We start from the raw sequence: 27,537 nt of genomic DNA, 5'->3' as shown, positions 1-27,537 counted from the left end.
GTCTTCTGGCCCCTGGGGCGGGGCAGGGGAACCTGCAGGCCTGAGCAGTTGAGAGGGTGTGCCAACGTGCTGCTGGCTGCAGGGAGCCCTGGCTCTTTTTTGGATTGGGCAGCAGAGGACGGGTCACAGGAGTGGGAGAGGAAGGAGGGGCGCCAGCTCAGGCACTCACGTTGCACGCCTTCACCTTGCTCGTCCCCTGCCGATCCTGCAGCATCTTCTCCAGCACGCCACTGCGACCCCAGATGTCAAACACTGTCCGGCCGTGCTGGTACCCCACCTCCTGCACACACACCGGGAACCCCGTGACCGGGGCGCGAGAGCAGGGAGGCCTGGGACGGGCAGCCGGCTTGGACACTCACGCAGATCTCGTGGAACTTGCCGAAGCCCAGGGTGCCGTAGCCGTCGATGGGGGGGCGCAGGTACACGCAGTAGTCGCTGCTCTTCACCGTCTCCAGCTGCCGGACGCAGCACACGTAGGCCAGGCGCGTCTAGATCTCCGCCACGTTCAACACCTGCCGTGTCACAGCCCCTGAGCGTGGCTCTCCTGTCCCCGTGTGGCCCCTGGCCTCCATCTGGGCACAGCCACTGAGTCTCCTGCCCTGGCCCTTCCTTCCCCTCCCCTCCCCCCCGAGGGGAGGCTATTTCTGCTAGGCCTGGGGGGAGGCTGGGCACCCAGCCAGGGGTCCTGGGGTGGGGGGGGCCTTTAGGCCTGGCTCCTTTCCCAGAGCTGGTCCCAGGCGGGCAGGGATGGTGAGTGAGTGACCACCACCCTCCTGGACCCAGAGCCTGGAAGGTGCACCCCCCCCTCCCTGCCCATCTCAGGGTTTCAGGGACACAGGCGCCAGATGTGGGGAGGAGCAGCTGGGGTAGGCAGGGCTGGGCCCCCACCTTGACCTTCATGGCCGAGGGGTTCCAGCGCTTCCACAGCAGCTACCACCCGGAGAGCACAGCCCCGTAGTTGGTGAGGTCTGTCTCATCCCGGCCGCCCGCGTCGATGGCAATCACCACCTTTGCCCCCATTGACCTGGCCACATCCGCTGGGGAGGAGGTGGCCTGGTCACCAATGGGGACAGGTATGCAGAGCCCCAGGTGGGAGCATGGCTGGGGTGATGGGTCAGAGCTGGGGGAAGTTGGGGTGGAGCCAGGGCTGGGGGCAGAGCCTGCCCGAGAGGCGCTGAGAGTGGGGGGATGGGGGTGAGGGTTTGGAGGGTGGGGAGGGTCTCCTCTCCACCCTCACACCTGGGCCTGCGGAGGGGGTCGGCCGAGCGCACCGAGCTGTCCAACAGGTGACAGGTGTGCCCCAGGAGGGGCCTTGCCCACAGCAGACCCGACACGTGCAGGCTGTTGGTTCTGACTGTGGGCACAGACGGGCCCTAACTGCGGCCGGCCCCTCTACCTGGCCTGGTTCTGAGCGCTGCGGAGCCGACAGATAGAACCATCTGCTGAGAGCACGCGGTGCCGAGCGTGCGCACGTGTGCGCTACGCCCGGCGCGCGGGAGCAGCGGGGCTGAGGCAGGGCCGGGCGGCCCCTCCCTGCCCGCCACGGTACCTGGGAGGTCGCTGATGTAGCCCCCGTCCATCAGCAGGCGTCCATCTTTGGGGTCGCAGAGCGGGGGCATGTAGCCCGACAGGGACATGCTGGCACGCACGTACCTCCACAGGGAGCCTGGGAGGGAGTCCAGAGGGATCGGGGGAGAGGAAAGGAGCCTTTCACTGCCCAAGGTGAGCTCCTGCCCTGGACCCTCAGCTCAGAGCCTCGCCGACGTGGGTCCTGAGCCCTGCACATCTGGCCTCCGGCGGAGAGCACCAGGCCCGGGCAGATGACACCCTTCCTGGACATCCTCCTCCTCGGACGGAGCCCACGGGGGCCGGGCTGGCTCTGGGCCTCCCCACATCTCCCCTTGCCGTGACCTTCTGCCAGCCCTGCCACCCCACTCACTTCTAAGCAGACACGTTTCAAGGGGCTCCCAAAACACTCTGGCCTGGAGAAGGGCCTCAGCCGCCCACCCACAGATGGGCTCTCTCCTCGGCATGCTGCTCCAACCCACACGCAGCTGTGACCCACGTGGGCCCTCACTCTGCCCCGTCCCATCTCTCCCTCTCCCTGTGCACCCTTCAGCCTTCAGGCCCAGAGCAGGGTCATCTCTGTTCACATCTCCCCGAGCCTCTTGCCTCCTCTGGGGGATCCTGGGGCTTCCCTGGGCCTGGCCGGGAACTGGCCCCTTAACGCCCCTCCCCTGAAGCTACTCTGCCCCCGCTGGGGAGCCCGCACCCCGGGAGGAGGTGCTCACCGTCTGTGTGGACCCGCATGGCAGAGGCTGTGACGTCGGTGGTGACGGTGAAGTAGGGGATCCACAGGTCCTGTGAGGGGAACGGGACTCAGAGGGACCACCCCCGGCTGCCAGCCCTCGACCCTGTGGGCCCAGGGCGTCCAGACCCAGGCAGGCTGAGGCCGTGGGCTCTGCTGGGGCTCCCCAGGTGGTCCCTGCCAGGGGGTGCACCTCGATCTGCCTGTCCTTGAAGACGCTGCAGATGCTTCTGTTGAAGCCAGCCCCCGAGAACACGGAGGTGATGGGGTAGGTCAGGTCCAGCATGGTCTTTACCATCGACGTCACATCCTGGGGGGTGGCACATGGGGGCACGTGTGAGGCCCCTGCAGAGGAGAAGGGGCTCACCCCCCGCCGCCCCCCCCCCCAGGCACCGGCAGCAGGCGACCCCAAGGGACCACCAGGAGCCTGCGTCAGGAGAAGGGAGCAGGGACCTGGACACACACGTGCGCCTTCTGCGAACAGAAGCCTGTGGGGAGCAAACACTGTGGCCTGAATGGCAGGGCCTGGAGGTCCCAGGGGAACGCCCGCTGACCCCTGGCAGGCCCGGCCAGCTGGGCCCTCACCGCCCGCTCAGCGGGGACGGCTCAAGGCTCATTGGGACAAGGTCCGTCCAGGACCAGGGCCAGCTGAGTGTCCACCACTGCCCCTCCGGGCTGGCCCGGGCTTGGCCTTCACACTCCACCGTGGCAGACGCTCCATCCCTCTGATCCTGGGAAGCAGCAGCCCTACCAAGGGCCCTCACTGCCAAAGCCCCGTGATCTCTGGCAGGACCGAGGCCCATCCTTCCTCAGCGAGGATGGGGGCCGGTGAGACCTGCGAGCACAGGACACAGGACCAAGAATGCCTGACTCCTCAGGGCTCAGGGATGGAGAGAAAGGGCCCTCCTTGCCTCTGTGTGGACAGACGCTGGGACGGGCTATAAGGGAGGGGGGGGGGCAGGCCCCCAGCGGGGGGTGAGTCACGCGCCCCCCACCCCCACCCCCCGGCTGCTCACACTGAGACTCGTGGACGAGCGGGAGGAACACACGTGCCCCTGGAGGACAGGGAGCCCGGACGGCCTGGGACATCCCCGGTGTCCTCCGCGGTCAGCAAGGCCCTCACTCCCGAGGAGGCCCTTGCCCAGCACCACAGCCACCCCACCGTGCCCCCTCCACGTGCCAACAGGTGGGACGGCAGAGCAGCCCGGGGGGTCCGTCCCGCACGCGCCACAGAGTGGCTGCCCAGGGGGCCCCCTTGGCCCAGCGCAGACTCAGGGCGGCAGGCTTCCTGGCTGTTCCCGCACCCGCACCTGCACCGGACCAGCAGGGCTGAGGGAGGGAGAGGTCTGCCCGACCTGCACGCGGACCCGACCTGCACGCGGACCCTTGCTGAGGCTGGCACACTGTCCCCCGCGGCCACTGCCCGCGGAGGCTGCCCTTAGAGACCGGAGCTGAGCAGCCCGCAGCCCCCAGGGCAACTGGGCGCCTTGGGGATGTGTGGATTGGGCAGACGGCCTGCTCTGAGAGCTTCTGCTCAGAGGAGGCCCATCTTGTCTTTTAAAAACGAGAGTGCCAACACTTCTGAGCCCACTCTTGCTTTCAGCCAGGGCTCCATTCTGCTCCACAAAAAACCAGCAGAGCCCTGAGAAGGGCAGACTGCAGCCCGCCCCCTCCCTTGCCCACAGCCCCCCTGCCCCGGGTGGGTCCCCAGATCCTGGATTGTCCCCTGGCGTCCATTCACTGCAGGGCCAACTGTACCAACAATGTATATTTCTTACTTTCTGTGTCCCTGATGCTCTGGCATTTGGGGTCCCGCACACCCGGGGAGAGAGACAGACCCGGGCTCACCCAGCCCTTCCAGAGCCCACACCCGACGCCCTCTGTCTAACCCACACCCCAAGCCTGAATCACCCAGGGCCAGGTGCCAGGCAACTATGCCCAGAAACCCACCGGAATTATTCGAACGGGCAGATCTTAAGCTGTGTGCCCTGCCCTGCCTCGCCCTTCCCACAGAAACCCCAATAAGGGCCCCGACCTAGGCCTTGCCCCCTGCCTGCCTACCGGCACTGGTGCCCACGGCCTGTGGGGTGGGCGTGGAAATGAGGGGAACTGTGGGTGCCCTAACCTCTCCTCAGCCACCTTTACAACTTAAGACCAGGCACGAACCGGAGCCCATCCCACAACACTGACGCCCTTGCTTCTGTGTGCCCTCCCTCCCCCAACAAGCCACGCTCTGAGGCCAGAGCCCTGCAGAGCCACGTCCGTTCTCGATGCCCTCCTGCCGTCCCCGGCCCCGCAGGGCCCCTCACCTCAGCCCACTGCTTGGCCCGGATCCGTATCTGGCCGTAGTTCTGCTTCTCAGAGTACAGGGCGCCCACGAAGGCCCCGATGGACGTCCCTCTGACCGTGTCCACAGGGGTGCCGCACTCCGTCAGGGCCCGGGTGATGCCGACCTGGGCACAGCCTCTACGCCAGCAGGAGGACGGAGCAGGAAGTCAGCGCCACCGGGCCGCCAGGACCCCAGGGACGGCCGTCCCGTTCCACCCCACCCCTCAGTGCCCGAGTCCTGCACGTGCCACGGAGAGAGGGGCAAAGATGCCAACTCAGAGAGGGAGTGGGACGCTCCCGAGAGGCAGCCAGCACTCGGCCTCCTCCACCTGCTGGCGTCCGGGAGGCTGTGAAGCTGAAACAACAGGCTTTGAACAGACTTGGGCGGGTGGGGAGGCAGGTGGAGGCCCCCAGCGCAGCCCCCAGGGCCGGACGAGCCACCACCGGAAAGCAGCGCCAGCTGAGACCACTCTGGCCACTGTTCGTGTGTGACGTCCACCACACAAGCAGAAACAGCATGTGTGAGGAGAAGAGAGCGTGTGACTGTGGCCAGGAGGAGGGACAGACAGTGGAAGTGGACAGAAGCAACACCCAAGTTCTAGAACTGATGAGTGACATTGAGCCTCAGGTTCAAGGAGCATTCTAAATGCTGAGCATAAATCAAAAAAAAAAAAAAAATCCTACATTGTTGAAAACCCAAGATGAATAAAACTTTAGACCAGGCTGAGAACAAAAAGGCACGTTGCCTCCAAAGGGTCAGCACACACAGAGCTGACCTCTCCTGCCCCGTGCTGGCTGCAGAGGTCACGGACTTACCATCTGGCCCTTCACAGACAATGTCTGCTGGCCCGTAAGTTAGGAAAGAAAGAACAGTTTAAATCAAAGAGAGTAAAATTAAGGAAATAATAAAGAGCAGAAATTAATGAACCAGAAGACAAACACATTATAGAAAGGGTCCTCAAAGGTAAAAGCTGGTGCTTTGAAAGGACTAATTCAGGTAAGGCTGGTAAGACTGATCCACAAAAGTAAAAAGCAGGGGATAGAGAGAGGCGGACAGGGTCGGGGAGTGGAGGGGGAGGGAGAAAGAGACAGAGACAGAGAGACAGAGATGGAGAGAGAGAAAGAGGGAGGAGGAGGGAGACAGAAGGTCTTAATAACCAATATCAGGACTGAGAAAAGGAACATCTGTGCAGATGCTCCAATTAAAAAGGTAAGAAGCTAGTGTGAGCTTCACGCCTTAAGTAGGAAAAATCAGATAAAACGGACACATCCCTAGACCAACATAACTTACCAGACCTGACACCAGAAGTAGAAAACCTGAAGAGTCCAATAACAATCAAAACAACTGAATCTTTAATTTTCAAATCCTCACAAAGTTTCATGTCCGGATGGTTTTACTAGTGAACTGTACTAAACATGTAAGGAAAAACAACACAAACCACCTGAAACCTTCCAGAGAACAGAGAAAGCAGCAGCACCTTCCAATTCAGTTTTGAAGGCAGCAAACAAACCTGCCTACATTTCAAGAAAGGACAAGCATGGCCCACCTTGCTCAGACCCAAGGGGTCAGGTGACACAAACGGGGCCACATGCCACAGGCCAATGAGTCCATCCCAAGGAGGTGATGTTTGATGTTACTTTAAAATCACTCAATGTGATTCACCATATTAACAGAATAAAGGAGCAGAATCACACAATCCTGACAGACCCATAAAAACAACCACCCGTGATAAAAACTCGGCAAACTAAGAATAGAAGGAAACTTCCTCAGTCTGATAAAGGGCATCTACAAAACCCAACAGCCGAGATGGCAGAGATGGCACTTAACGCTTAAAGGGAATGCTTTCCCCAACACTCACCACCTCTGCTCAGCTCTGTGCTGGAAGCTCTAACCAGTGCAACAGGCAAGAAAAAGAAACAAAGGCATTTATGTATTTTGGAAAGAAAGAGGAAATACTGTCTTTATTCTCAGAAGAATAAAGTGCAAAAAAACTACAAAAAAAGGTACTGGAAGAAGTGAATTTCGCAAGGTTGTAAGTCATGACATCAATTTACAAATATCATTTGTATCTCTACATACTGGCAACAAACAATTTAAAATGAAATTTAAAACATACCATTTAGGGCTTCCCTGGTGGCGCAGAGGTTAAGAATCCGCCTGCCAATGCAGGGGACACGGGTTCGAGCCCTGGTCCGGGAAGATCCCACATGCTGCGGAGCAACTAAGCCCGTGCACCACAACTACTGAGCCTGCGCTCTAGAGCCCACGAGCCACAACTACTGAGCCCACAGTCCACAACTACTGAGCCTGTACTCTAGAGCCCACGAGCCACAACTACTGAGCCCACAGTCCACAACTACTGAGCCTGCACTCTAGAGCCCGCGAGCCACAACTACTGAGCCCACAATCCACAACTACTGAGCCCGCGTGCCGCAGCTATTGAAGCCCACGCACCTAGAGCCCGTGCTCCGCAACAAGAGAAGGCACCGCAATGAGAAGCCCGCACACCGCAACAAAGAATAGCCCCCGCTCGCTGCAACTAGAGAAAGCCCGCGCGCAGCAACGAAGACCCAACGCAGCCAAAAATTAAATTAATTAATTAATTTAAAAAAAGAAAGTTAAAAAAAAGACTTGTATTCAGACTATATAAATAACTCCTCTAGCTAAATAGCAGAGGGCAAGCCACCTGTGAGAGAGGCGCGGCCTCCCACCAGGGGCGCGGCCTCCCACCAGGGGCGTGGCCACAACTTACACCAAGGGTGACAGAGATGTGGGCAGCCCGAGCTCTCAAAACCGCCAGTGGGGGTGTGAAGCTGTTCAGCTACCCCGTAGGCAGGTAATTCCACTCCTAGGTATTAGCCCGAGAGAAGAGCACATGTGTCCACGGGAAAGGTCTGTACAGGGACGCCTGTAGCCGTTCTGTGCTCAGTAACCAAACCCAGAAAACAACGCAAATGCCTGTCGACAGGAGGAGGACAGCACAGCCCGGGGCCCACAGCGTCCCACGCGGCGACGCCACAGGCGCGGTCGGGGCACACAGACAACCTCGGAGACGTGGAGTCCACGCGACCAAGCCGACACAGGCCGGCATGGAACGGAAAGCTAAGCAAGCAAGCATTATTATTCTCAGAGAAATTCAAACTGCACTACTAGGACACACAGAAAAAAACTGAAAAAAGCACTCAAACATTAGAAACATCTCAGCAAAAAAAGATCAATCAGAAGATACATTTGAGAAAAATCACCCAGAAAGTAGAACAAAAAGACAAAGATGGAAAACTTGGGAGAGAAAAGAAAAGGTAGGAGCATGAGAGGATGAGGGGTCATCTGGATCGTGACCCAGAAGAGAGAGCAGGGAGCGGGGGGGGCGGGGGGGAGGGTGTGGGCCTTACCCAACACTCCCAGGGTTGAAGTTGATGAATTTCCGAATCTGAAAGGGCCCACGGGGAGTCTGCCCTGCCCGGCCTAATGCGGATAAAGAATGACACCCAGGCACATCATCAAGTACTTCCAGAAACACAAGAGTGAAGAGAGTCTCCTACAAGATCCAGAAAGAACAGGCTTCGTGAATAATACGACACTGAACTTCAGAACAGCAATACTGGAAGCTAAAAAGATGATGGAACCACACCTTAAAATTCTCAGGGAAAATTATTTCCATCCAGAATTCCATGACCAAACTGTCATGCAAGTGTGAGAGCAGAATGAGGATACTTTCTGCTAAGCATGGTGTTGAAACTTTTCCCTCCCATGCATCTTCTCTTAAGGAAATTTCTAGAGTATGAACTCCACCAAAATCAGGAATGTATCAAGAAAGAGGAAGACCTGGTATCCAGAAGTGGAGTTGGACACAGGAGAGAGACAAAGGCAGTTCCCAGGATCACGGTGAAGGGAAACTCCAAGGCAACATCCCAGCAGCATGACCAGGGAGCAACCAGCAGAGCTGAGAGGCCGCTCCAGCGTGAGTTCAGCAGAGATGACTTGCTGGTCTGAGCACACTGAGGGGGGCTGCGTCTCCAGCAGCATCTGGGGTGGAGCACTGAGCAAACGGCAACTGCCGCAATTATTACTCGGAGGAGGGAGACGCAGCCGTATATATACAGTAGGATAAGGCTTAGCTCCAAAGAAGACCCACCTTGCTGTAAGGCAAACAGTGAGCCCTGGCTGACTAGGGAGGGGACCACACCGGGGTCGTGCGCTGAGGAGGAGGACAGACGGAGGATACATGACAGAGGCGGACAAACAGACTTTGACCCTGTGCATATGTGGGGGCGGTGAGGAACTTAATCATCTAAAGCTGAAAAAAATGAAGAAACAGATAAACAACAGGGTCCTACTGCATAGCACAGGGCACTATATTCAATACCCCGTAATGATCCATAATGGGAAAGAATATGAAAAACAACATATGTATACTATATACATATATATATACATACACACACACACATATATATAAAACTGAATCACTTTCCCGTGCACCTAAAACCAATACAACATTGTAAATCAACTATAATTCAATAAAAAAAAAAAGAAACGTAAATGAGGAAACAGCTGAAGAAAAGTTGGAAGTGACTGTCTATGGGATATTGTCTGTGGGATGTCTCTGGATTTGTTGGTGGGGCAGGTTGGGCAGAGGACTGCTGTGTGTTACACAAATACCATATGGCCTTACAGAATGGCCACATGGCTTTTAAACTAAGTATTACTTCAACTGAATTTTCATTAAAAATGCTGCTGCAAACCAGGTCCAAGTCTGGGCCAGCTGCTCCAGGGGACCTCACTGCAGAAAGTAGCCTGAGCGCTCCCCCATCCTGGCAACTTTGGGTAAATCACCTGATTTTCTAGGCCCACTGGCTCGGCTTTCAGGTAAAAACATGGCACTACATGATGCCCCCGAATCACCCGAAATAAACGAGCAGAGTACTCATTACATCACCACCCAGGCCAGGCCGCACTCAGGGTGCCAGGGTCAACACGTGCAGGGCGCTCCACCCCGGCCCGCTGCCGACAGACCGTGGGATCCCTCCCCTGCAGCCCAGCCCTCGGAGACAGGCCACAACGTGCGCTGTGAAGGAAGAGGAGGCCAGTGAAGAGGCTGGGGGTGAGGAGGCGGGGTCTCCAGGAAGGGCAGGCCCTCCCGTGTCCACCCCGCTCTCCCAGCTGTAAGGGTCTCAGGCCAGAACTTCGAGCCTCAGAGTCTGCAATGGTGGGGAAGCGAGGAGCGTGCATCCAGCTAGACAAGCAGTTCTGAGGCTCGTCTGCATCACTTCCCTGACCCTCTCCAGCTACAATTAGCCGAGGAGCAGCGGGGCCGGGCACGAGCGCAGCCCCGACTCTGCGGGGTGCACGCACACAGTGACTGCAGCTCACTCTGGAAGGGACATCCTCGGGCCAAGGGCGTGGTGAGCCAGGCTCCTCCCTCAGGCCCTGGGGAGAGGTGGCCAGCACGGTAAGCAGGGCTGGCACTCGGGGAGCCTCGCTGCAGTGCCGGGGAAGCGGCACAAGCCCGCCAGCCCAGCGACTGGCCTGGCGTCCTCCGAGGCCAGGGGTGTGAGGGGCTCCACCCCACAGGGCACCCCTGGCCCTGGGACCTGGCCCTCAGAGGGGCGCGGGTCCAGCACGGATGCTGCAGGAGGTGCTGCCTTGCCCCTCCTCGCGCCGACCGGTTCACCCGGGGGCCTTGGCCTGTCACACCCTCACCACACACCTGCCCCTCCGTTTCTGCCCCACGTGTATTTTTCTCTTTAACCAAGGTCAGGAGAAGGGCAGCAAGCGTCAGGGCAACTTGGGGTACGAGTGGCTTGGGTTAAAAGTCCTTAAAGGAAGCCACCAGCCCAAGAAGCTAAAGGCTGCTTCACGAGGGTCGTGAGCAGAGCAGATCATTGTTCCATAAAGTGTGCATTAAAATGGAAAGAAACTCACCCGCAGCCCAATGGAAAGACTGGCAAAGGATCAGAACAGAGTTTTCAGAAGAGGAGACAAGCAGAACGAGAAATACATTCTCTTCCACTGTCTTCGTGGAAGGAGGGGACACCTGCCCGTGGGAAACACTGCCGGGCACGTGCGCCAGCCCAGCCTGGGGAGGATGGGCGCACGCGCACACGTACCCACGCGTGGCCCGTGGGAAGGGGCGGGACTCACCTCGCTCCCCCTCCCCCGAGTACCAAGGCGATGGCGTTGCCGGTCAGCACCCGCGCCAGGCGGGAGAAGTCCGAGTGCCGGTCCGGGGGCCTCTGGCAGACCCGCTCGTACAGCTCCACCTGCGAGAGAGGCCGGCAGACGCGGAGGGCTGGGCCGAGTTCCCACACCCGACGTGACCTGGCTGTTCTCCCCCACTCCTGACCCAGAGCTCCTCCTGGACGCGGCCGGTGGGTCTGATCCCGACCCTGTCGTCACCTCAGCGCCCGGGCTCACCTGGGAGGGCTCTTGGGGTGGGGCGGGCAGTGCGGGCAGCTGGGCCACATACCGACGGGCCCAACCAAAGCCCACCAGCCCCGAGGTGGAGACAGACGCCGCTGGCAGGGTGCCTCCACCAAGCTGCGGGGCTGGGCGGGCCGTGGCGAGCCGGCGGCCCCTGCGCTCCCACCACGGCCCGCGCCCAGCCGCCAGGGCTGAGGACCCCTGAGGAGGAGGTGCCTCAGGATTTGTGTGCTTTCTGTCCAAAGGAGGAAGCAGTGCCAACCTGAGGCCACCGGGCTCTCTGAGGCCTCAGCTGAATGTGAGAGCCTCAGGCCCATCGCTCTGGGGTTCTGGCCCCCCGTAGGGGCTCCCCCATCTGGGGGGCATGTCACCCTGTGGCCACGGGAATCTGAAGACCAAGCTCAAGCAGATGGGAGTGCACAGGAGTGGGTGAGCTCCTGGAGAGCAAGCGCCCTCATCAGGGCCAGCGGGCTCAGAGCGGAGTCAGAGGGAAACGGCCCGAAGCAGGTCGCCGGGGCCCCCAGCCGGCCCGGGCCTCACCAGCTTGGGCAGGCCCCTCCTGGAGAAGACACGGAGAGGGCAGCAGAGGTGCAGGTGGCCGGAGCACCAGCCCCGCATGCTGAGCCACTCCACAGTGCGGGCCGGCACAGGCCCGTCCTCCCGGTGCAGCAGGACCAACTGCTTCTGGGCGCGCGCAGCCGAGGTCTCCAGCATCCGCTCCAGCTGAGGGAGAGCGGAGCCCCGCGTCAGGCAGCCCAGCAGAGGCCGCAGGCTGGAGCAGGACAGAGCCGAAGGCCAGCACGGGGCTGTCCACAGAGGTCCCACGCTGGATGCCGCTTCACCCCCCAGCCCAACACAGGTCTTGGCCTTGGCGGGTGGTACCCTGGTTCTGAAGACCGAGCCGGCTGTGGTGTGCTTGGCCCTTCCTCTGTGAAGCTGTGACCCAGGGGGTGCGGGGCTGGGTGCGGGGGCATGAGGGAGCTCCGGGGGCCTGCAGGAAGGGGGGCGGCGCACACGCCACACCTTCTTCTGCAAACACTCCCCCACAAGGGAGCATCACTCGTGGTAAGAACAGGAACCCACATCGGAGATGACGAGTCTGTAGCTGTCCCAGGACCGGGGTGGAAGCGTGAAATGAGAACAGACGACGGGGCAGAGGAAGGAGGTGGGGAACACGAAGCAAAGGGACGAGACTCCACTTCGCACCCAGGAAGCTGGGAACACAGGGGGCTGACAGTGCAGAGCAGGGAGCCCCAGGCCTCGCCCACATCACACGCACAACAGGAGTGCAGTCTGGCAGCTCTCTGAACCTGAAGACACACAGCCTCTGCCGCCCGGCAGCAATTCCAGGTGGTGCCCTGAAGACACCCCTGCACACGCGTGTAGTGAAGTAACTTCACAGTCCGTTGGCTGAGAAGAGACAGATGGTGGGGCATTCACAAATAGAAACTAAACAGCCATAAGACGAGTGAAACAATATGGATAAAATTCAAAAGTGTAAGTGTTGAGGAAAAAGGAAATTTCAAGATGGTATAAACTAGAACACTATTTATATATAAAAAAAAAACCGTGCCATATACACACATAGTAAAAATCTGAAACACGGACAGAGGCTCTGACTTTACACGAGCCTCTGCCTTGTAAAGTGGCCACTGGCCACTTCGGGGTACCTGCCTGCCTCTGCTAAAACAACCGTCACAGGTAAACACGGCAAAATGTTTCCAAAATGTGTAGAGCAAATACCTGGGTGAATGCTCTTATTATCCATCCCTTCCTGAGTTGTTGAAATACTTCATTCAGAGGAAAAGAGAGAAACAAGGGGTCTGAGAAGAGAGTGGGGCGCCCCTCCCGCCAAGACCTGCCCAGCCTGTAGCCCTCTGACCACGCCCACTGCCTGGCCCAACCCAGCAGCCGGCCCGGCCCGCCCCCACCCCCGCCAAGCCCTGGCCATGGACCCCACCTGCTGAGGCCCACCGCCCACTGCCCCACTCCCGCAGGCCGGCTCACCTCGCCCACCGTGGGCTCTTGCTCGCCCAGACCCACGATAAGGATGCAGTCGGCCTGCCGGATACAGCGCTGGGTCCAGGGTGTGAGCGTGTTGTCCGCCTGGTAGAGCACGATCCGGTGGATGTCCTCCTGCTGCCCCAGCCAGCTGGACAGCCGGTACTCGTGGATACTGGGAGGCACAGACAGAGGGCTGCAGACGCCAGGGTGCATTTCGAGGCCGGGCTGGGACCCACTGAGAGCAGGAAGCCAGGCTCGGCCAGGCTGCTCCGACGTGGAGGCCGGCATGCCTGTCCACAGCAGCAGAGCCAAGGCGCTGTTTTATGTTGGCGCCGGTCAGCAGCAGGGCAGGGCCTGAAAACACAACCACCAAATACAGAAAACTGTGCTGGCAGCTCACACTGGAGGACAAGCAAGGCCCTGCCTTCTCCTGGAGTTTGCTCTTCTGGAAAGCAATGAGCCTTTCAGCACTCAGGAGGAAGCGCCTGTGGCCCTGAAGGAGGCCCTCTGGGCAGGCGAGGCTGCAGGGGTGCCGGTGGAAGGGCTGCACCCAGTACAGGGAGGGGCGGCCTCTCTGACCTCAGTCTCCTCCTCTACACACGAAGGGGCTGGATCTCTGCAGCACCGAGACTGTGTGTGCACGGGGGCAGGGAAGCACGAGCTTGTAAAGTGCGAGATTAGACAGCTTCCCGAATCCAAGGCAGCCCGGCTGGCTGGGCTCCAGTCAGGTGCGGCTCACCAGTGTCCAGATGCACACGTTTCCACGTTTCGTGTCTCTGGGATCAGCGTGCTTCCTCCAGCTACAGAGTCTCAGAGCTGCCGTCCACACAGACACAGTTGCTCTCAGCCAGGAGGGCCAGCGCCAGAATATGCGAGAGGGCCGCCAGGGGCAGGGACAAAAGCTGAGAGGCCAGCGGCCCTCAGTGTCAGGAAGGCTGCTGGACCGCCCCGAGGATGCGGAAGTCCCGCTGCTGCAGGAGAAGCCGAGGCCTTCCCCATGGCTTCCTTCTTACACCCGCACTTACACCTGAGCTTCCCTGAGGGCTTGTAATCAGAAGGCGAGAGACAAGAAATCACCGCCTTGTGTTTAACTGGCAGCATCTGCTTTCCTGGAGGCACAAGCATAAGGGTGCGTCTCACAGGGTGGTGCCCTGTGATGTGGCGGCTGGACTGACCTGTGCGTCTGTGCAGCTCTGACTCAAATGGCAGAAGCCGGTTGATGCGGGAAAGCATCTCCTCTGGGGGCTCGGGGGCAAAGGGCGCTGGTCCCCCGGGGGCTGCAGTCCTGCTCTGGGGGTCAGGCCAGGTCGGGCCAGGCCGGGAAGAGCTTCAAGCTCGAGTTGGTCACCCCGCATGGGTCTGACAGAGAGAGGGAGTCCTCTCGGGGCTGATGCCTCACGTGCCTGCGAGGGCGGGCACTCCTGGGCACTGCAGTGGCTCACCCCGTCCACCTCTTGGACATCTAGGACGAGGCGGGACGGGCAGGCCATGTCTGGCTGCAGGAACACTGAGGAGCCCAGCCTGAGGTCCTCAGGCGACCCCAGGCTGGGCTCTATCTGGCCCTCAGTGCACGTCTCCTGCTCTGGGCCCGCCTGCCTGGACTCGGAGGGTTCTGAGGAGGCCCTCGGGAAAGTGTGGAGCCCCCCAGAGGCGGTGCTCTGGGCTCTCAAGGTGCGGGCTGCAGCCCCAGCCAGTCAGGAATGTGGTGACCAGCCCCGTCCCTGGGAGGGTCTGCTTAGGGCCCAGGTCACGGGCGGGTCCAGGGCAGTGCGTGGACACGGGGTGACTCCTAGGCACTTATGTGTCGGCTCTGCTGGGCACGGTTGCTGCTCCAGGACAGATCTGGCCTGGACAGTCACTGCCAGCCTGGCTGTCACACGGCCTCTCTCGCAAACTCTGGAAGCCAGAGGAAGTGGACACCTTCACAGCTGGAAGAAAAGGACCACTGGCCTAGATCCTCACTCTAAAAACACCCTCCACAAATGTGGTCACCTGGCTGTCAGCAAAAGAGCACCGCGGGGCAGAGTCCAGTCCTTCTAAGTGAGGGCTCTGGGTCAGCTGAAGAGCCTATAGAAAAATGAGTCCCGACTCTACCGCATATCATCACCAAAATCAATCTCCAATGAATTGTGAACTTGAAAGGTAAAACCATAAAGTTTTTAGAAGAACCTCTTCATGATTTGGGGGCAGGATGAAATTTCTTCAATAAAACACAAAAAGCAGTAACAATATAGGAAAAAATTGATAAACAAATTGGTCTATATTAGAATTAACAACTTACGTTTGTCAAAAGAGATCATTAAAAGAATAAAAAAAACAAGCCACAGAGGGAAAGATATCTGCAACACTTTCATCCAATAAAGCGACTGTATCCAGATTGCCCATCAACAAGGAAAAGATAACAAACCAACAAAAAGGGTGGGCAACTTGACAGGCACTTGCAAAAGAAGGTATCTCAATGGCCAGTAAACAAACAAACTTCTTAGTTGTTGGGAAATGCAAATTCAGGCCCAAACAAGATACCACTGCACACTCACCAAAATGCACAAAGAGGAAAGGCCACCCGCCCAGCTGCAGAACACACACTCTTCCCTTTCTCCAGGACAGACTATATGTTAGGCCACAAGACAAGTCCTAAAGAACTTTAAAGACTGGATTTACAGGGACTTCCCTGGTGGTCCAGTGGTTAAGACTTCTCCTTCCAATGCAGGGGATGCGGGTTCAATCCCTGGTCAGGGAGACGAGATCCCACATGTCTCGGGGCCAAAAAACCAAAACCATAAAACAGAAGCAATATTGTTAACAAATTCAATAAAGACTTAAAAAAAAACAAAAAGACTGGATTTACAGATGTAGAGAACAAACATACGGATACCAAGGCGGGGGTGAGGGGGTGGGATGAATTGGGAGATTGGGATTGATATATATACACTATTGATACTGTGTATAAAATAGATAACTGGGACTTCCTTGATGGCTCAGTGGTTAGATTCTGTGGTTAAGACTCCGCACTCCCAATGCAGGGGGCCTGGGTTCAATCCCTGGTCAGGAAACTAGATCCCACATGCACGCCACAACTAAGGAGCCCTCGAGCCGCAACTAAGGAGCCCGCCTGCCACAACTAAGATCCGGCGCAACCAAATTAAAATATAATTAATTAAAAAAAAAAAAAAGAAATGAGAGAAAATGGAATCTTTCTTAAAAAATAAATAAATAAATAAAATAGATAACTAATGAGAACCTACTGTATAGCACAGGGAACTCCATTCAGTGCTCTGTGGTGACCTAAATGGGAAGGAAATCCAAAAAAGAGGGGATACATGTATATGTAAAGCTGATTCACTTTGCTGTACAGTAGAAACTAAAACACAACATTGTAAAGCACTATGCTCCAATAAAAATTTTTTTAAAAATTGGATTTACACAAAGCATTTTTTCTGATCACAATGGTATGAAACTGGAAAATTCAAGAATATATGGAAATTAAACAACACATGCATAAACAACCAATGGGTCAAAGAAATCACAAGAGAAATGAGAAAATATCTTGAGAGAAATGAAAACAAAAATAACAACATTCCCGGATGTACTGGACACAGCGAAAGCATAGCTAGGAGGGAAGTTTACAGCTACACATGCCTCCTTTGAGGAAGAAGAAAGATCTCTGATCAACAACCGGCTTTGTACCTTAAGTAACTGGAAAAAGAATCTCAAACTAAACACAGAGCTAGCAGAAGTAAGGAAATAATAAAGATCAGAACAGAGATAAATAAAATAGAGAATAGGAAAACAGAGAAAATCAATGAAACCAATAGTTGGTTCTTTGAAAAAATCAATAAAATTGGCAAACCTTTAGCTAGAGGAATAAAGAAAAAAAGAGAAAAGACTCAAATTACTAAAGGCAGAAATGACATTGGGACATGAGCTATTTTACAGAAATAAAAAGGAATACAAGAGAGTGCAGTGAGCAACTGCATACTAACAAACTGGATCACCTGGATGAAATGGACAAATTCCTAGAAACCCACAACCTACCATGACTGAAGCATGAAGAAACAGGAAATCTGAATAGACCTATAACCAGGAAGAAAACTGCACCAGTTAAAAAAAAAAAAAAAAGCCCTGCATGAGGTGGCTTCACTAGGGAATTTTACCAAATATTTAAAGAAAAAGTAACACCAATCCTCCTCGAACTCTTCCAAAAATATTGACTCAGAGGGAACACTTCCTAACTCATTCCATGGGGCCAGCACCGCCCCGCCCCACCCGTACCAAAGTCTCCGTGGGACCAAGATGCCAGGAGAAACTACCGAAGAGCCTTTGACAATGCAAAATCCTCAGGAAAGAGGAGCTGACCAAACTCAGCAGGGTGTTAAGAGGATTACATACCACACCAAGTGGGATTTATTCCTGGAATGCAAGAATGACTCAGCATATGAATATCAATCAATGTAATAAATCACATTAACAGAACAAAGGGGGGGAAGTATGATCATCTCAATTGATGCAGAAAAAGCACTGACAAAATTCAACATCTTTTTATGATATAAACACTCAACAAATTATGAATAGAAGGAAACCTCCTCAACATACTGAAGGCCATACATGAAGAACTGACCGCTAACATCCTACTTGAAGGCGAAGGACGGAAAGCTTCCCCCGAAGATTAGCAACGAGGCAGGATGCCTGCTTTCACTTAACATTGCTAGGATGTCAGTGCCACCCAAAGCCACCAACAGTTCAGTGCAATCCCTGTCCAGATCCCCAGTTCCTCGAAGAAATAGAAATGCGCACGGACACACGTGAGTGTCACATCAGCGCACCGCACAGACGCTAACTCCCTGGTCTGGGGCAGCGGGTGGTGTGCGGCTCTCGCTTCACTATGTTTACAACTTCCTGTGAATCTGTCATTATTTCAAAATAAAAGGTTTTTTTTTTTTTTTTTTTAAAAAAAAGGGAATAAGCTTTTATGAATCAACACATCTCCACTGTGCAACTGCAGATCTTTTGGGTGTGCCCTGGACAGTCTGACCAACGTCACTGAAAAATGTATGATGTTTTCTACATCCAGAATATTTGTTATAAAACAAAGACTAAGACTAACGGAAATTAATGCTTTCTGTGATTTAAATTTTCCCTTGGAGAATAACTTTTACATATTAAATATTTATAGTAGTATCTTCAATTTTATAAATCATTTTCATTTGGCATTTATTTAACGCCTTCTGTTATCAAGTGTCTGTTTCAGGTAGAGCACGTTTTCGCCATAATAAGATACATACTCTTGTCACAATGTTTTGTTCCATAATAGTAATGTAACATTCACTGCACCTATTGTTATATCATTTTTTTTTTTTTGTTTTTTTTTTGTTATATCATTTTTGAAGACACCCCTGAAAGCTTTAGGATAGCCCTATCTCAGAAAATTGACTTATTGTCTCTTACTATAGTCGCTCACAATTATATAAAAACATATACATAAAGTGTTAAGAATATGGAATACTTTATGATTTGGGGAATTCCTAAGAGTTCTCAGGAATTTCAGTTTCTTGTTCTTGAGCCCCCAAACTTAACAGCCGTGCAACTTGGAAACATGACTGAAGCTGCCTGACCCCAGCTGCGGGTGTTCTCCACGTGGTCAGTCAGCTCCCCCAGCCACTGCGGTGTTCCCTCCGAGTAGTGCAGCAGCTACATGCACCCAGCCCAGGCTCACACCCCAGGATGGGCTCCCGCTGGCGGGGGGCGGTGCAGGGGTCTCTGTGCCCCTGGAGGCCCCAGAGTTCAGCTGGGAGGAGCAGTGCGGTGGGACTCACACCAGCTCCTGTGAGATAGGGTTTGCCCATCAAGACTGTCCAGAGGCGCCCGTCTCACTGACAGTCCTCTCCCCACCACTGCACCCCTCTCCACCCCCTGCCCAGGGTTTAGCCTTGTGGACAACGCTAAGTGCTCTTTCAGGAGAACCTGGAAGGATGAGAGGCAGGAGGAGGAGGGGGTCCAGCCGGACCTCAGGTGCCTTTGGGCAGGGCTTACCGATGGCGCTGAGGGCGTGCTTGAGCTCCAGGGTGAAGGCGGTGAGGGGCACATCCTCTGACACGGGCATGACGGCCACCGTGGAGAGGTTGCTGGCAGGGTTCCCGGAGTCCCACTTGCTGCCTACAGCATGTAGCCCAAACTGGTGACCTGCAGAGCACAGGGGCGTGCGTTGGCCTGAGGAATCGGGCTGCCACTGGCACAGTCTCAATGTCCCTGGATGTTTCGAGGTGACACCACGGCACACGAGGCCTGGGCAGGAGGAACTGGCACGAGGGTCTGCCCCTAGTCTCCACAACCAGAGCCCCGCCTTTCCCGCTGAAATTATCAACCACACTGTGGCGCCCTTGCGTCTTCACACCAGGACTGGGCCCACTGAAGGGGACACAGATGCACAGACGCAGAGAAGGCCGTGAGGCCCAGAGAAAACGCGAAGAGTTGAAAGGATTGGCCAGGGGAGGGCCCATCCTCTGACCTGCCCCCCTTCCTGGAGTTCTCCACTGACCGCTCCAGAGACAGTAAACAGCCTGAGGTTTAGGAGATTGACATCCTTCTACCACCTCGTCTGCGTGGGGTTTCCAGACCCTGGGGTGAGGCACAAAACAACCCAGGGTTGGTCAGGGCTGGGTCCTGGGGTGCCTGTCCCTGAGGCCACAGGCTTCCCCTTCTCTAGACGAGGCCAGGAAGCCCACAGCAGCAGGGACGGAGGCAGCGGGCACGTGGGCCCACGAGCTCATCAGCCTCCGTCCGAGCGTCCCCGGCTGAAGTTCATTCCCAACACAAAGTTACTGCTTGGCAAGTGGCACCTCCTGTTTTCATGGAGGTGGCTGAAGGGGCAGCCTCACCCCTCCTGCTGCCCAAGTCCCAGCCAGACCCCCGTCTTCTGGGGCCCCAACACATCGAAGGCTCTCTTCCTGGCTCCCCTGGCCGGCCGCTGTGCCAGCCCAGCTCCTGCACCGACCCTCCCGACCGGGAAGGGCACGGCCAGGTGCCAGGTGCAGGCACTGGCCATGCAGGAAGGTCCAGCTCCACCAAAAGGGCATCCATTTCTGACTCTGCTGGTCTCGTCCCTGGGGAGGAGCGGTGGGTCCTGAGGCATGGAGCGTGGGTCCCTGCAAGGCCTGACCCAGAAGCCAGAGCAGGGGCTGCAGAAGGCAGAGAGAGGGGCCCCTAAGAGCTAACCTGGGGGCAGGGAAAGAAAGTGAGGGCTCTGAGCCAGCTGGCAGCTGCATGCGAGGCAGCAGGGGGCCCCTTTTCACCGGTTTTCTGGCAGCTTCTCTGTGGGGAATCCCCTTCCTCTCGCTGTTTCCCAGTGACCTCTGACGTTAGAACCCTCTGTCTGAGGTAGAACCAGAGGGGAATTCTACTGCCAGCTTCTGATAGTTTTCTTTTAGCCTTTAAGAAAGGCACGTGGGAGGTTCTGGTTCTGACCAAGAAGGAGATGGAGCCGGCATATCGCACCTAACCGCTGCCACCAGTTACAAGGAGGCTCTGGACACAGTTCTCAGGAGACCCAGAGGGGCGTGGAGAGGAGGGCAGACGAGCTAGGACCTCAACTTGTGGGAAGACCATTCTACTAATGCCGCAAGGGTAGAAGTGCCACTGCCCTGTCCCACCTACAGCCAAGCAGGGTCCATCCCTCCCCCTCTGCACTGGGTGCTGCCTCCAGGGAGGCTTTCCAGGGCCCCAAGTTCCTGCATGGGGCTATAGACACAGTGGGGTGGAGCCCCCAGCTCTCCATCCCCTGCACTAGAGAGGGGAGATGGAGAAGGGAGTCCTCTAGATCTAGTATGAAGTCCTGGCTTCACCCCCAAGCAGCCCATGCATGAAACTGGCCAGGATCGCACAGCAGAGGCTCTGAGAACAGAATCCAGTGTGGCATACCAGCCAGGCTTTACACTGGCTCTGGGTAGCACACAAGCACAGCAGACCAGAGCAATACTGCAAAGGCCTTGAGAATTAAGTTAACATTCAAACACAGCCCAGGGAAGAGGGCCAGGACATGCTCTGTGAAGGCAAGGATGTCCTCTCTCACAACTCCTTTTCAACATTATACTGGAAGTCCTAGCTAATGTTATGATAAGACAAGAAAAGGAAATAAAAAGCATAAGGATTGGTAAGGAAGAAATAAAACTGTCTTTGTTCATGGATGACATGATCGTCTACAGAGAAAAATCCAAAAGGATCAACAACAACAAAAAATTCTTAGAACCAATAAGCAATGTTAGCAAGGTTACAGGATGCAAGGTTAATATACAAAAGTCAATTGTTTTCCCATATACCAGCAATGAATAAGTGGCATTTGAGATTAGAAACACAATAACATTTATATTAGCACCCCTCAAAATGAAACACTTAAGTATAAATCTAACGAAATATGTACACGATCTCTATGAAGAAAACTATAAAAGTCTGATGAAAGAAGTCAAAGAATAACTAAATTATTGGAGAAATATTCCACGTTTATAGGATAGGAAGACTCAATATTGTCATGATGTCAGTTCCTCCCAACTTGATCTATAGATTCAATGCCATCTCAATCAAAATTGCAGCAAGTTATTTTGTGGATATTGACAAACTGATTGTCAGGTTTATATGGAGAGGCAAAAGGCCCAGAACAGCCAACACAACACCAAAGGAGAACAAAGTCGGAGGACTGACACTACCCAACTACAAGACTTACTATAAAGCTACAGTTATCAAGACTGTGGGGGTATTGGAGAAATACTGACAAAGAGGTCAATGGAACAAAATACAGAACCCCTAAATAGATCCGCCAGTGTAGTCAACTGATCTTTGATACAGGAAGTAGTGTAGTCAACTGATCTTTGATAAGTAAGTGTAGTCAACTGATCTTTGATACAGGAAGGAAGGCAATAATTAAATGGAGAAAAGAAAGCCTTGTCGGGGCTTCCCTGGTGGCGCAGTGGTTGAGAATCTGCCTGCCAATGCAGGAGACACGGGTTTGAGTCCTGGTCTGGGAGGATCCCACATGCCGCGGAGCAACTAGGCCCGTGAGCCACAATTACTGAGCCTGCGCGTCTGGAGCCTGTGCTCCGCAACAAGAGAGGCCGCGATGATGAGAGGCCCGTGCACCGTGATGAAGAGTGGCCCCCACTTGCCACAACTAGAGAAAGCCCTCGCCCAGAAACGAAGACCCAACACAGCCATAAATAAATAAATAAATAAATAAATAAACCCAAAGTTTAAAAAAAAAAAAACAAGAAAGCCTTGTCAACAAGTGGTATTGGAACAATTGGACATACACATGCAAAAAATTAATCCAGACACAGACCTTATACCCTTCAAAAAAATTAACTCAAAAAGGATCACAGGGCTTCCCTGGTGGCACAGTGGTTAAGAATCTGCCTGCCAATGCAGGGAACACGGGTTCGAGCCCTGGTCCGGGAAGATCCCACGTGCCGCGGAGCAACAAGGCCCATGCGCCACAACTACTGAGCCTGCGCTCTAGAGCCCAAGAGCCACAACTACTGAGCCCATGTGCTGCAACTACTGGGTCTTTATTGCCATGCATGGGCTTTCTCTAGTTGTGGTGAGCGGGGGCTACTCTTTGTTGCAGTGCGTGTGCTTCTCATCGCAAGTGGCTTCTCTTGTTGTGGAGCATGGGCTCTAGGCGCGCAGGCTCAGTAGTTGTGGCTCACGGGCCTAGTTGCTCCGCGGCATGTGGGATCCTCCCAGACCAGGGCTCGAACCCGTGTCCCCTGCATTGGCAGGCAGATTCTAAACCACTGCGCCACCAGGGAAGCCCCTCGCAGCTTTATTCTTAATTGCCAAAATCTGGAAGGAACCAAGATGCTCTCCAGTAGGTGAATGGATAAATAAGCTCTGCTCCCTCCAGACAATGGAATATTATTCAGCACTAAAAAGACATGAGCCATCAAACCATGAAAAGACAGGGAGGAAACAAATGCAAATTATTAAGTGAGAGAAGCCAATCTGAAAAGGCTGCAGACTACGTACACGGTATGATGCCAACTCTATGACGTTCTGGAAAAGGCAGAACTATGGAGTCAGTATAAAGATCAGGAGTTAAAAAAAAAAAAAAAGATCAGGAGTTGCCGGGGGCAGGGGGGAGGGAGGATGAACAGGAGAGCACAGGGGGTTTTAGGGCAGTGAAACTACTCTACGAACCTTCAATAGTAGATAACATGTCACTCTGCATTGTCCAAACCCACAGAACGTACAGCACCAAGAGTGAGCCCCAAGGTAGACGACGGACTTTGGGTGATGATGGCGTGTCCAGGCAGGTCCCTCACTTGTCACAAGTGTCCCATCTGGTGGGGATGGTGATAACGGGGGAGGTGGTGCGTGTGGGAGGGGCAGGGGTAGATGGGAAATCTCCACATTCTTCTCCATTTTGCTGTGAACCGAAAACTGCTCTAAAAAATAAAGTCTTTAAAAAATTTTTTTTAAATAGTGGGAAAAAAAATATTTCATGATACAGTTGAGGAAACGTGAACACTGGCTGGGTGGATTATGTCATGAGGCCTTTTCAACACTTGAATTGTGAGAATGATATTGTGGTTCTGTTTTGAAACAGGGCCCTTAACCTTTAGAGAAGGATGATGTGCAATGATACAGTGTTTGAAATTTTTCAGACAGAAAATAATTGGAGGAGGGGTTAGGAGTACAGCTGTAAAAAGACCAGCCGTGAGTGGATGATTATTGGCTGGGTGATAATAATGGGGGTTTGTAATGCTATTACCACTACCTTTTTACATGTTTAAAGCTTCACATAATGAATAAGAAGAGAAAAAATAGATAAATTCTTGATGAACCAATTATTGAATACAAAAAATAAAATAATAAAAATAAGTTTAAGATTATTAAAATGGGACTGAGAAAATGTCAACTAAAATAATCTGAAAATTTTATTGATGGATGAAATATAATATTATAAATAAAATTTTATGCATAACAGGAATTCTGAAGTCCAGCTTTGGGGCATCTGGTTGGCCCAGACTTCCGGCAAAAGCAAAGAGAAATCCTTTCTGTAGGAAGATAACGTCATCTTAGGTCTCATGTAATTTCTACAAATAAGCACTACATACAGCACACAGTTACCAAGGAAAACCAGGTCCAGCAAGAGACGAGACACCACAAGCAAGGACCAGAGGGAACAAAGGAAACAAAGGGACTCCAAGGCAGGGACCTGACACAGGAACACGGGTGCACACTGGCAAGGCACATGAAAGCCAGGCTCGTGGCAGCAGATTCAAGAAGCAGGCATGCTAGAATGATTAAGTAGGAGAACCAAACTCAAGAATTCAATCCCACGTTTAACGGCAGACTAGACGCTGTTAAAAGAATTAGTGAACTTAAATAAAAACATGGATATTTCTATTTCTTTCAAGTGTAGAAAGACTTTTCTAATGGAAAATGAAGAAGAAAGGGTTAGACTCGTAACGGATAAGTGAGAACATATGCTCATTTGAGTCTCTGAAGAAGAGACGAAATGGACAGAGGCAATGTTTGAAGAGATAATGCCGATAATTTTCCAAAAGGGATTCAGAGACACAGACTGAAGAAGCCCACAGAGTCCCGTGCAAGATAAATAAAAGGAAACCCATGCCCAGTTCTGTCAAAGTGAAGCTGCAGGAATCCAAGAGAGCCTATCTTGACAGCAAAAAGAAGAGTTACGTTCGAAGGAGGGAAGACGAGCACGCCCGTTTCAGCGGCGACCCTGGGGCCGGAGGTGGCGTACTGGCGCCCACAGGCAACCTGGAACTCAGCCCAGTGGGCTGGAGCCGTCCCGCAGGAGGAAGGCAAGCGGGGGAGGGGTCAGCGCACCAGCCTCCGCCTCTCTGTGCGAAAAGCAGCGGCGGCACCTGCCAGCTGGCTCGCGGCAGCATCAGGACCGCTGCGCTGCGGCCGGAGGTGTGTGTAGCCCCCAGCGTTGGCCCGAAGGCTGACCCAGTCGGGATGTTCTGTTGTGCCGCGTGTGCAGACGACGAAACCTTCATGAAACCCCCCCACTTCCTGCCCAGGGGGCCAGGAAAGGAGGATCCCACGAGCTGGGGGGCCTGGGTGGCACGCCTCCGACCCCTGTCCTCTAGGGCCCTAGCAGGGCAGCCCCAGCTGCAGAGCTTCGGCTGCCCTGCGCGGGTGCCGAAAGTAACGCGAGAAACAGAGCCGAGGACCCAGATAGGCCAGGCTTCTGACAGAGACAGAGCGGACCGGGGGGAAAGCTCGGACCTCCCAGTAACGATTCTGAGCCAGCCAGGTCCTCATGAGCAAAAATATATATAATCCAAGTCCTTCCCTGCATCCTGCACAAAAATTAATTCCTTCTGCATTAAAACCTAAGAAAGGTGAAGCAATAAAACTTTTAGACAGCAATATAGAAAAAAATATTTATGAAGTCAAAAGTAAGGAAATGTTTCTTAAACAAGGCACAAAAAGCACTAACCATAAAAGACAAGACTGATGTTTACTGCGTTACAATTACAAACTTCTGTCCTGCAAAAAGACCATTCCGGAGGCAAAGAAGGCAAATCCTAGAGCAGATGGTTGTGTTCAAGCCCCACACAGCACAGGACTTTCATTCAGAAAGTATAAAGAAACCCTGCAAGTCTAAAGGGGAAAGACAGAAACGGGCGGAAGGCTCGAAGCGCCTCCCCCACCGAGGCCAAGCCAGTAAGATGTGAAAGAGACTCAGCCCCACTAACAGCCGAGGAAATCAAATTAAAACCAAAGGCACGCCCACACCCCCATGGTCATCAAACATGGAAAAGCCCCAAAATTCGGACTGCTGGCACGGATGTGGGAGCACAGGAGCCCGCACCCACCAGTCTGGAGAGGTTACAATGTGGGCGCCCGCAGGGACGCAGGCCCACGTGTGGGCTGGCGTGGGCGGAGCCTGCGGCCCAGGCAGCGCGTGGGCGTGAACGCAGAAGACACACAGGACGCGCCCCTCCTACCCAGCGCACGGTCAGGTGCAGGGCGGCAGTGCGCTGGGAGCGAAAGGGGTTGTGGCGCGGAGCTGCTAACGGTCTAGTCCAGGGCAAGGTGGCTTCACGCTCTTCTGTCTAGAAGGCATGTCTAGCAGGGCACTTTTAACCTTTCATTAGCATCCTGAGTGGTGTCCCACATCTGCAGAACACTCCCCTGTCCCCTGTGGCCACCTGGAGGAGGGCGAGGACCCCGGACCGCTGTGGGGAGAGGGTCTGTAGAGCACCAGCATTAGGATCCCGTCCTGAGCCCTGCCCGGGGCCCTGCCCGGCGGGCGCCGTGGCCACCCCTACCCTGGGACCCGCTGCGTGAAGGAAGCAGGTCTTGCGAGGACAAGGGTCTCGGGGCAGTCAGACGCCTCCCGCCACCCGCCTCAGCTCAGCCAGGGAAGAGGCAGGAGGGGCCACGCACGTCCAGCTTCATCAGCGAGAGCAGGTCCTTCTTGGCGGCTCTGAGGATGGCGTCTGTCTTCTTGCTGGCAACAGCCTCAGCCGCGTTACCGTCCGAGTGGAGGAGGACAGCCGGCGGGGTCTCTGCACCCACCAAGCTCTTCTTGGGCTTGAGAAGAGCACAGGCAGCGTGATCCGGAGCATGCGGGCGGCGCGGGCGGTCCGGCCAGCCTGGGACCCGACCCCACGCGGCCCAGCAGAGAACGCTAGCGCGAGGGGCGGGGGCGGCCGAGCGAAGGCCGGGGTCGGGGTGCCGCCTACCTCGCTGGCCACGGTGCCCCCGGGGCGCTCCCCTGCGTGCTGCGGGACCTGGGCGCCGTCACAGGCCATCCTCAGGTCTGAGGTGGCACCTGCTGTGCCCCCTAAAAATGCAGGGGAGACTCAGGACACCATGCCGGCCGCCTGGGCACGCTGGGCCCTGTGCACACACCAGGGCAGGGCTGGCAGAGCACACAGACCTGGTAGGTGACACTAGAGACAGACCAGCCTCGGGCACTCACAGAAAGCTGCTGTCACAACCACACAGACGTGCAAAGGATGGGAAGGCCCAGTTCCAGGCAAAAGCAGAGAGGAGTGAGACGGGGCACTTCCCACAGGGCCAGCTGGAACCTGGGAGGCAGGAAGTCCAGACTATGGGTCTGCCTGTGGTTGGAGAGCGACTCTGCCTCATTACCGCCCTTCACGTGGCAAAAGAATGCAGTCTGTGCTCATGAAAAAGTAGAAGATGGGTTATTAACAGGAACTACAAAGACCAATCTCCACTAATTTTTTAAAGGTTATGTCTCAGAGGAAAATACTTAAATCTGTATAGCTATTTTCTTATCATATTAATAAGATTTTGAAATGTTTAAAACAACGTAGCAGTTAACAATAACTATTTTTGTCCATCCTGAGATACTGTGTATTCATAGTACTTTATTATAATATTATGCATATACACATTAATATGCTATATATATTATATTACTATATTATTATTTTATTATTTATTACTAATAAGCCAAAGTATTATGATACCAATA

General features: G+C 54.6%; 1 protein-coding gene across 1 annotated transcript in view; it reads right to left on the bottom strand.

Moving 5' to 3' along the window:
• Positions 1 to 27,537, bottom strand: part of PNPLA7 (patatin like phospholipase domain containing 7) — a 53,181-nt gene that overhangs the window by 1,268 nt on the left and 24,376 nt on the right. Inside the window, 12 exon segments of the mRNA XM_068552183.1 lie at positions 170 to 280; positions 360 to 512; positions 889 to 1,037; positions 1,550 to 1,666; positions 2,292 to 2,361; positions 2,502 to 2,618; positions 4,618 to 4,774; positions 10,782 to 10,900; positions 11,601 to 11,783; positions 13,068 to 13,236; positions 13,355 to 13,418; positions 19,095 to 19,244. Of these exon segments, the coding sequence (XP_068408284.1) occupies positions 170 to 280; positions 360 to 512; positions 889 to 1,037; positions 1,550 to 1,666; positions 2,292 to 2,361; positions 2,502 to 2,618; positions 4,618 to 4,774; positions 10,782 to 10,900; positions 11,601 to 11,783; positions 13,068 to 13,236; positions 13,355 to 13,418; positions 19,095 to 19,244 (1,559 nt within the window).

The sequence above is a fragment of the Eschrichtius robustus genome, chromosome 10, assembly GCF_028021215.1.
Source record: "Eschrichtius robustus isolate mEscRob2 chromosome 10, mEscRob2.pri, whole genome shotgun sequence".
In the NCBI taxonomy this organism is placed as follows: domain Eukaryota; kingdom Metazoa; phylum Chordata; class Mammalia; order Artiodactyla; family Eschrichtiidae; genus Eschrichtius; species Eschrichtius robustus.
This window is presented reverse-complemented; position numbering and strand designations above follow the sequence as displayed.